Here is a 10,554-nt window from a genome sequence, read left to right on the forward strand (position 1 = left end):
AGCGCTCAGGCCGGGGGCGCAAATGGCGGCGGGCGCGGCGGACCTGGAGCTTGGCCCTGCGCAGGCTCCGACTAGCCCGAGTTCGAGTCCGGGCACCGCTCGGTGGCCTCGGGCCTGTGACTGCCCTCTCTGAGCCTCCACGTCCCGGTTTGGAGGGGGCCCTGGAACCCGGCCCGGGAGGCCTGAGTATCCGGGCCTGCGTCCCGGACTGCGCCTCTGACCGTGAGATCGGGCGCTCGGATACCCGCCGTCCGGGCCGGGAGGTGCGGCCGCAGCATCGTCGTTTCCTCTCTGCCCAGCGCTACTGGTGTGGCCTTGGGCAGAGCCCTGCTCTCTGAGCGCCACTTACCTTGATTTAAGCAGGGAGCGTAGTGACAATAGCACAGCGCTTAACGGCCCTCACTCCACCTCAGGCGTTTAATTTTCACAACAGATCTTGTTATCCCATTGTAGAGAAACAACTGAGAGGTAGCCACCTTAAGTCTTGCCCAAGGCACAAATTAACGTCTAATCTGACACTTGGCTAGGGCCTAGCCGGTTGTAGTTATTGTCAAGAAAGTGTCCTGACTCAGTTTCTCCCTCCAGGATGGAGCCAGGTGAGGAGCTGGAAGAAGAGGAGTCTCCAGGCGGTCGGGAGGATGGCTTCACCGCCGAGCACCTGGCAGCAGAGGCCATGGCAGCCGACATGGACCCTTGGCTGGTGTTTGATGCTCGCACCACACCTGCCACTGAATTGGACGCCTGGTTGGCCAAGTACCCACCATCACAAGTTACCCGCTATGGGGACCCTGGTTCACCCAATTCTGAGCCTGTAGGCTGGATTGCAGCCTATGGGCAGGGCTACACCCCCAACTCAGGTGATGTGCAGGGCCTGCAGGCAGCTTGGGAGGCTCTGCAGACCAGCGGGCGACCCATTACACCAGGTACCCTGCGCCAGCTGGCCATCACCCACCACGTGCTCTCTGGCAAGTGGCTGATTCACCTGGCACCTGGCTTCAAGCTGGACCATGCCTGGGCTGGCATTGCCCGAGCTGTGGTTGAGGGCCGGCTTCAGGTAGCCAAGGTGAGCCCACGGGCCAAGGAGGGTGGGCGCCAGGTCATCTGTGTTTACACCGATGATTTCACGGACCGCTTGGGTGTACTGGAAGCAGATTCAGCCATCCGTGCAGCAGGTATTAAGTGCCTGCTCACCTACAAGCCAGATGTCTACACCTACCTGGGTATCTACCGTGCCAACCGCTGGCACCTCTGCCCCACTCTCTATGAGAGCCGTTTCCAGCTTGGAGGCAATGCCCGTGGCTCTCGAGTGCTGGACCGTGCCAACAATGTGGAACTGACCTAGGGGGGCCAAGTGGGAAAGACCATTCTCTGCCCTGTTGCTGGGGATGGATCCAACTGTCTTCCTTCTCTTTATCCCAAGAAGGCCACGCACCCCAGCAATGAGGATTAGGTCACTCAAGCACTGCCTACATCTTCAGTCCCTTGAGCTTTGCCCTCTTTTTTGGACTGACTCCAGCTCCCAGAGCCTGAGTGCTCTGGCTCCCTGAGGGCTGGGATCTCAGCCTCGTCAGTGCTGCTCCCTTCCACTGCCCAGGACCACAGGTTGGGTGCAGATACTCAAGAAGAGAGCCTTCCCCTGGTCACCCTCACCTCCAACTATACTTCTCCCTCCTGCATTCTTCCCTTCTCCCCTCATAAAGGGGAAAACTTAGTGCTTCCAGTCCCTCTCCTTGGAGGCATCATAACCCAGGGGGCAGGGACCCTGCAGGACTGAGCATGCCATTTTCTGGGGGGTAGTTGTGCTCACCCATCCCCTGGCAGAGAGGGGATGCAGAGCTGTGGACATGGGACCTCCCTGCCAACTCACAGCTGCATTACCTTTCTCCCTTCCTTGGCTGCCTTGACATATGCCTGCTCCTGGCATTTCAATAAAACCCAGTTTGGGTCTGTGTCTTGAGTATGTTTTATTGTTTTGGACGGTTTTTGTTGGTTTGGTTTTGGTTTTGGTTTTGGTTTTGGTTTTGGCTTTGGCTTTTTGAGACAGGGTCTCCCTATGTAGTTCTTTTGTTGTTGTTGTTGTTGTCTTTTTGAGACAGAGTCTCTCTATGCAGTTCAGGCTGCCCTTGAGCTCACTTTGTAGCCCAGGCTGGTCTCGAACTCGCAATGATCCTCCTGCCTCAGCCTCCTAAGTGCTGGGATTACAGGCGTGTGCCACCACAAGTGGCTTCACTGTGTAGTTCAATCTGGCCTTGAACTCAGCCCACTCTGGCCTCCAGCTGAGGTTGATCTCCCTGCCTCGCTTCCTAAGGGCTGGGATTACTACTCCTGGTTTGAGTATTTTTTATAATGCTCTCTTCAGCTAGGCACTGAGGCAGAAATATGGAGTTCGCCCCCACCACTTTAGTGACTTAGGAAGACCCTGTCTCGAAATAGAAAAGGTTTGTCAGGCATGGTAGCCCTCAGGAGGGTAAGGCAGGAGGACTGATGCAAGTTCAGGGCCAGCCTGGGCTACATAATGAGTTCAAGTCCAGCCTGAACTACATAGTAATTCCCTGTCTCAAAAAAAGGAAAAAAAAAAAAAAAAGAAAAAGCTCAATATGAAGGCCTTTTGTTCTATCATGTGTATAAATTAAGATATTGTCTTGGTGGTTGTTGGGGAGAGGCAGGGTCAGGACAAATTTCTCCCCACCTTCACCCCAGTAATAAGCTGCTATTGAGGATGAAGGTGGTCTCCCACTCTGAGAATCTCTGCAAAGCCAGCCTGCATGCAAAAAACTGGAGTCACTTTTTCCATGGTTCCCCATAAACTTTAAAGGGTTTATCTTTCTAGGAAGGCCTAAGGTTGCATTTGTGTGTATCAGAGAAAGTTGCTTTCTTGGTCCTGGCAGTCCCCTGCCAAGGGGCATGGGTTGAGCAGAGGCTGGGCTGGGTTGCAGCACCCTGGGCTGGACCCTCACACATGCAACGATCTGCATAACCATAGGGGTGTCTCTCGAACCCTATCATTTGTGCTCACCTCTCGTAGCTACCAGACAGTTTGCAAACTAGTTTCACTTGTATCATTGAACTCTTATGACCTCTAAGAAGGTTCTGGCTCCACCCTATAATCAAAGAAATTGAGGTCAGGAGGGGAAAGGTTTCCTCAGGGTGATTTAGGGAGTTGGGCAGACCTGGGACTTTTGGCCCAGTCCCTGCCTCAGGCAAAGTGTGGCCCCTGACCTTAAGAAAGTCTCACCTGTTGTTAGGTCTTGGAAGCCCATGTTGCACATCCACTCACAGGCGCCCTCCTCAGCTTAGGCTGCTGTAGCCTTCCCGAGTTTGCTGTCTCTAGGAGCCTGGCTCCTGTACCCCAATTCCCCAGCCCTGCCTTGGTTGTGGGCCGGGGGGACCTGGCAGGGAGCCCCTTGTGATGCTGCTCAAAGTGCCTTGCCAGGGCTGACTCAGCCTCCAGCAGCCTCACCAAATTGGAATTTGGAGCAGGGGAGTGGAGATGCCACTGGGCTGACTGGGTGGAAGTGGCTGAGTCATGAGATGTTGGCTCGGCCCCTTCCCCAGCTTCCTCCCCACCCCGAGCTTCCCCAGGGCTGAGCCCTTCAGCCCATCCTTGGGACATCCCCAGAGGTGGTGGTCTCTAAGTTGGAACCTGGTACTCTGCCTGCCTCAGAACATGGCTCCCTTGCACTTAACCAAAGTAAGCCAAGGCTTCGGCATGAAGGGTCCTGTGCAAGCCCTCATGGGTTCTCCTATAGCAAAGCATGCTGCACTCATCCCTCCTCTCCATGTTAATGGCCCTGCCTTAGCCCACTCCTCCCTGTCTCTCCCAAACCATGGCAACAGCCTCCCACTTGCCCTTACCCCATATCTCTCTTCCCCCACAACTGGGCCCACAGATCCCCCTGCAGAGCTGCCCATGCCCCTCTCCTGCTCAAAACCCCTCTTGGGTCCCCAGAACCTGCAGGACAGAGTCCACTTGCAAGGACCCACACTGATCTGGCGCCTACTGCCTGCCCCAGCTTTCTTCAGCACATGTTTCTTCCCTACACCCCCCCCCTGCCCAAGTCAGTTGGCACTTCCCTCACCCCTGCTGTGCAGCCCTGGGCCTCCAGCCTTCCTTCTGTTGGAACACCTGCTGTGCAGCCCTGGTCACAGGGGCGTGTGGTTACTTATGTAATCCCCTCATTGATACCTGTCTCCACTGGTCCCTGAGCCACATACCGACGCATATCCACACACGCAGGGACAGTGTCCAAATTTCAGCCTTGACCCCAGAGCAGCTCCATAAATTATTAAATCAATGGAGGAAGTAATTAATGCAGACCCAACCCCTGTTATCCCTTCCCACTTCATCTCCACTCCCTGCTCATCCTTGTTCCAAGATCATGAGCTGCGTGTGGCCCTTCTCCGGCCTTTGCACATGTTGCCTCTGCTTGGTAAGCCTACTCCCCTACTTTATTTTCAGGATTGGTCTTGGTTTGATTTGGTTTTGGTTTGGTTTGGTTTTGAGACAGGGTCTCACTATGTTGCCCACATTGGCCTCAAACTTGCAGCAGTCCTGCCTCAGCTTCCTGAGTGCTGGGATTATAGATATGCACCACCATACCTGGCTTTCTTTTCTAGTTTTTTTCTCTTTTTTAAGTACTGAGGTTTGAACATGGAGCTTTCAGACTGAGCTACATCCCCAGCCCTTTTTAATTTTGGGGTTTTGTTTGTTTTTGTTTTTATGAGACATGGTTTTGCTAAATTGCTAACTTGCCTAGGCTGAGCTCAAATTTATGATCCTCTTGCCTCAGCCTCCCAGAGTGCTGGGATTATAGGCATGCACCACCATGCCTGGCTGCCGCTGCTCACTTTCCTGGCTGCCTCCACATCTCAGATCCACTGGCTTAGATGTCCTCCACCTGGACCCTCCCCGTGCATCTTCACCCTAACTGCGGGCACATCTCCCACGCTCCCACAATACCCTCCCCACTTTTGGCTCTCATCAGCGTGTCTGGAGCCCCTAGAGACAGTGGCTGCCGTTTATCTCCCAGAGTAACCTCAGCTTCCAGCACAGGGCCTAGGCCAGTGCAGTTGCTGAATAAACATTCTTCAATAAATGTGTAACTGAATGCAAGTTGCTCTGTGTCTCTAGTCCTCAATTTCCTCATTCTGTTGACAAGAGCCAGGCCCAGTACTCAGAGTTTACCTACATTATCTCATCTAAGCTTCATTTGTGTCTATTATTGCCATTTTGCAGAAGAGGAAGCTAAGGCAGAGAGAAGGTCAATAAGTGGCTCAAGGTTACAGAGCTAGTGGATGGCAGAGCCAAGACTTAAACCTGGGTCACCCAAGTCCACCTGTAGTGTGTGGTTGGGCCCCAGTGTCTGCAGGGTAGACCCAATGAGGAATTAGAATTGACTTGCGAAACATGCAGGCTTGGTCCTTAGAGCCACCAGCGGAGCCAGGCTGGGCCAAAACAGGTTCCCTTTGATACTGATGAAGAGACAGAGATCTACTCAAGACAGTGCAACCAGTAGGTCTACTTGAGCAGGAAGAGGCTCCATGCCTACAGTGGAGACAGCCTCCCCTCATGCAAGGCAAGGGTTCCCAAAGCCTACCCTCTGCTGGCAGAGGGCTCTGCTCTGTCTGCCTGGCTCCTGGCTACCTGACAGCGGGAATTACCCCAGGCCCAGGATAGGCTGGCCAAACCTGGACAAGCGCCTGTTCTCTGCTCCTTATGTAAAATGAAGGGGAGGGTGACTGAGGCCAAGAAAATCAGAAAAGCCACCCCCTGTACTAGTCACATTGTAAAATCCCAGGCCCAGGGAGGAAGCATCAGAATAGCTGTCCAGGAAGGGAGGAACTCCCCCTGACCCCCAACTCCAGCCTGGGGAGCCTGGGGAAGGAGGGTGAGGATCTAGGAAGACAGGAAACGATCTCTGAGTAGGGAGACACTTCAGCCAGAGGTTTGGCAGGATTTGGGGGATTTTCCCTGCAGGGCAGCTGCGCCCCACTCCTGCCAGGTGGGAGGGGCCCTGGCAGGGACCAGGATTGGGTCACATGGCTGATTCATCCGAGAAGGGAAACTCCCCACTTCTCTGACGCGCATCCCCCAGGCACTGAGGAGTAAACCTGAGTGCACCCAGCCCAGAAACCCACCAAGTCCACCTATCTTTGTTTTTTTTTCTTTTTGGTTTTTTTTCCAGTACTGGGAATCGAAGTCACGACCTTGAGCTTACCAGGCAGGCACTGTGCCGCTGAGCTAAATGCCCAGCCCCAAGCCCACCTATCTTTGTTACTGGCCTCCTGGCAGCACGAAACAAACCCCAGGCTACACAGGACAGGTAGGCAGGGTGACAGGGCTTCCCAGTCTGTTCACTGGAGAAGAAAACCAGAGTGGGGGCTGGACAGGGGCCCCTCAGGTGTCCTTTATCACCCACTTTACTGATGAGAAAATGGAGGCACATGTCGTGAGAATGCACTTGCACACAGACCTTCTCAGTCCTGGGCATTCTCTAGGCAGCCATGTGCATTAAGCCATTTCATTCCTCACAGCCCTCCTTTTATTGATGGGGAAACTGAGGCCAAAAGATGTTAAGTAACTTGGACAAAGTCAAGACCAGGAATGGCCTGGCAGCCTCCACAACTCCCAAGAGTGTTTTACACACCTTGTTGAAGAGGGCTCTGTCTCTGAGTTCTGAGCAGCTCTGGGCCCAAGGGGCAGAGGCTTCCCTAAGGCAAAGTCTGAATTGGTTTCTGGGGACCTTATGCCCTGGGTCCCAACTCTGCCTCCAGGGGTCCCTAGAGCACAACTAAGTGTCGCAGCAGCCCTGGCCCATCCTCTCCCCACACGCCTAATGGGAGAGAGCTGGCTCCTGCAGGAAAGCCAGCCAACCCCTCAGAGGCCGGGAGAGGGCAGTGAAGCATTCTGCCAGAATCCCTCAGGGGCTTTGACATTATTCCAAACCCCAATCCCTTCCTCTCCAGTCAGAGCCTCCCTTTCCTGTCTTGCCACCCACCTCCCCCAACACGGCGAGGACACACGCACGCACGCACGCACGCACGCACGCACGCACAAGTGCACTACTGGGAGCCAGCCTTCAGGCTTCTTTCTGCCCATCAGGGAGCTGGGCTGACCCTGCTCTCCTCAGCCCTGAGTTGGGTCTGCTGGGTGCCTGAAGTGCCTCAAGGTTGGGGCTCGATGAGGTGTGGCCAGGAGCCCCATCAGGCAAGCTCTGCCCCATTTGGCTTCTGCTCACAAACCACATGACTCAACCCCTCACCCCCCATGACTCAGTTTACACTGGTGCCCAGGGGTCCTCCCAGTCTGGGTGGGGTGGTTTATTGGCTCAGCCCAGACCCGCCAGCCTTTCATCCCAGGATGAATGTTTCATCCCACTCCTGTCCCAGAGCAGGAGCTGGCACCTTCAGGAACAGCAGGCTGGGCCCCCAGGAGCCTAGGGACAGGAAGTGGGGTGAGGCAGTTCCAGGTCTTCAGGTTTAGGAGGAGCTGGAAAATTGAGTGACAGGCTCCAACTGCCCTGGGCCTAGGTCTGCCAAGAGCAGGGACCCACTCCAAGAAACCTTAGGGGCCAGGTTGAATGACACAGCCACCCTGGACACTGACAGCAGAGGCCTTCCACAGGAAGTGTGCATACAGCACAACCACAACAAGAACATTCTTGAAGACATTTATTGCTCCCTTATCATGTAGGCCCCTACTAAGTTCAAGCCACACCTTGTTTACTCCCCCAACCACCCTGAACAGCACATACAAGTATTATCATAGCCTTCTTACCAGTGAGGAAACTGAGGCATGGAGAAGTTAAGGGAATGAAGTTTCTCCATGAATAAAAAAGGGCTATGAGCAATGAACTGAGTTAATGTGTATAGCTGCTTAGAGGCTGCCTGGCACAGAGCAGTTCTGTGTACATGTGTACTCTTAGTATTTGAACCTCAGTCCTCTCATCTATAAAATGAGCAAGAAAGGACACTTTGAGGTGCCCCCTGTCCACTTCAGTCTGGTGCAGTCCTTGCAGAGTCACCCTCAAAGCCCCAAAACCCTTCCAGGGCATGTCCTGCTGTTAAGCCCTCCTGCCTATGGAGCTTTGTTGACTGGAGCAGTGTTGAGGGGCCCAATAGTCACCCCGACCCTGTACCTCTCCACTGAAACCTCTAGCTTGAGGGATCACAGTGTGCGAGACCCTAATATGCAAAAAAGAAAATAGCAGAGGGTCCCAAAGGAGAGACCAACAGGAAGATGTATAGCAATTGGAGACCCAGCCCGGGTGGGACTTGTCTCTGATGCCTGCTCCCAGCGCCCTGGGCTGGAGAGTGGGTGTTGCCAGTAAGGGAGCCCCAGAGGAGGAATGGGTAGACTAGAGCTGTCCCCGATACCCTGTAGCACTTACCCCAGACCCTTCCCCTTTCTGGAGACTTGGGGTCCCCCACAGGAGGGTGGCATGAAGTTCAAGGGACAGCAACGGGTCAGGCACTTGTGGGTCAGGTGGCATTTGAGTAGAAGACATTGTGCACCTATAGTGATGCCCTGGGAACAGACCACCCACTATGGCCCCTTCTTCTTCCACAGCCTGGATCCCACCAAATGGCTCCCCTTGACAACTGAGAGCCTGGATGACCAGGACAGAAAGACCTAAATCCAGCAAAGGACTCTGCCCCTTCCTCCCCAGACTGCAGTATTGTCCCTGTTTAAACAACCTCTCCAACTCCCTCATCTCCTAGACCAATGCAGACTCCTCAGCCTGCTTGCTACTCAAGGGCTTTAGCTTAAGCCTCACTAGCCTGCCTACTTCTGGCTCATCGCCCCTGCGCCCATTCTGTGCATGCCCTGGACATCAGCCACCTCTGGCCTCGCTCCACTGCCCACCCACAGGCCTTCGCACTGGCTGTCTCCAGCTCTAGGAATGTCTCCCTCTACCTCAAGTCCTCCTTTGCCAGGCTTCTCCCACTCACTCCCACCCCAGGTAGAAAGGACCTTTCCTTCCTGGGGATTCGGGAAGTGTCCCAGGCACTCTCTGCCCCTTGCCCCAGTACCGTCTCCCTAGTGCCAGGACTGGGTTCCTTAGTGTCTGACTACTTCTCTAGGCTGTCTGTGCTTTGGGGCCAGGACTGAATCTTTATTATGCCTTCCTCCACCATACCTGACTGTATTCAACTTTTAATTCATTTATGTCAAGATGATAGGGAAAGATAGGATGGTGTATCCAGGCAATGGAATATTACTCAGCCATAAAAAGGAGTTAGTTTGGGCTACACACAACATGGAGGAGCTTCACAGGCATAATGATGAGGGCCAGAAGCCAGACAAAAAGCACGTCCTATGATTCCATGGGTGCAGAATTCTGGAAGAGGCAAAGCCAATCTATATCAATGGAAATGAGTCAAGTGATTTCCTGGGGTAAGGAAAGGGGACATTACAAAGTGGGAGGATTAAACTTTCTGAGGGTCGAAGATGTTCTCTATTTTGATTGGAATGTCATTCCTTGGAAGTTTACACCAATCAAAACATTTGATCAGTACACTAAAAAAGTAGAATTTTCATTTAACGTAAAATACATCTCAACCAAATTGTTGTTTTCAGATGAGATCCTACTTAATTATGTTGCCCAACTCCTGGTTGTTCTCTAACTCCTGGACTCAAGCTATCCTCCTGCCTCAGCCTCCCAAGTGGCTGGAATTGCAAATATGTGCCACTGCTTTTTCTTTTTCAATGAGGTATCTACATGCTCTGTGGAAGGCTTTCCAAGACATAAGAAAACACAAACCAAGAAATAAAACAGGGTATAGAGCAGGCTACCCCTTGTATAAAACAATACACAAGAAACAGGTTACAGCCTAGGTACAGTGGTGCATGCCTGTGATCCCAGCTACTTGGGAGGATGAAGAAAGAGGACCAAAAGTCCAAGGTTAGCTTGGACAACTTAGTGAGACCCTATCACAAAAAAAGAAAAAACTTCTTTCTGGGATGTAGATGGGTGTTCAGTGGTCCTTCGGTTCAATTCCCAGTACAAAGAGAGAGATGGAGAGAGAGAGAGGGAGAAAGAAAGGAAGGAAGACATTATAATGAAGGAGGAGGTTTCTCATTGTACACCCTTTTATAGCTTGTGGACCTTGATGTATATAAATGTACTACCTAGTCAAAAAAGAATTGCAACTAAGAAATTTAAATGTAAAGCAACACAAAAAATAAAAATCATGGTTTAAAATAATATCTTCTACATTCATCCTTTTTTATGATCACCAACTTGGGTGATAATGATAGGTAAATACAGACAGGTAGATATGTATATAGACATATACCTCTCCAAGATGCAAAACTGTTAAACGTTATCCTGAGTAGGGTGAAAAGTGGAATATCCCTCATAGTACCAAAGAACAGTGTTTAACTTAGGGTTTAACTTAGTCTGACGATCACAGACTACCTCATTAAAGAAGCTGCTTAATTTCTCACTTTTTAATGTGTAAAGTGGATACAGTTGTGGTGTTTTTTTTTTGTTGTTGTTGTTGTTGTCTTTTTGAGACAGGATCTCACTATGTAGTTCAGGCTGGCCTTGA

General features: G+C 52.3%; 1 protein-coding gene across 1 annotated transcript; it reads left to right on the forward strand.

Annotated features, from left to right (window-relative positions):
- Window positions 1–585: 585 nt before the first annotated feature.
- LOC102023047 (chromosome unknown open reading frame, human C11orf68) lies at window positions 586–1,960 on the forward strand (the record flags this gene model as incomplete). The annotated part of the gene is given in 1 exon segment (XM_013514329.1): window positions 586–1,960. A coding segment is annotated over 1 exon segment (757 nt), but the record flags the coding sequence as incomplete, so codon positions are not given.
- Between the last annotated feature and the right edge of the window lie 8,594 nt (window positions 1,961–10,554).

Source organism: Chinchilla lanigera, unplaced genomic scaffold, assembly GCF_000276665.1.
Source record: "Chinchilla lanigera isolate Chin_1 unplaced genomic scaffold, ChiLan1.0 scaffold00021, whole genome shotgun sequence".
NCBI classification, from domain to species: Eukaryota; Metazoa; Chordata; class Mammalia; order Rodentia; family Chinchillidae; genus Chinchilla; species Chinchilla lanigera.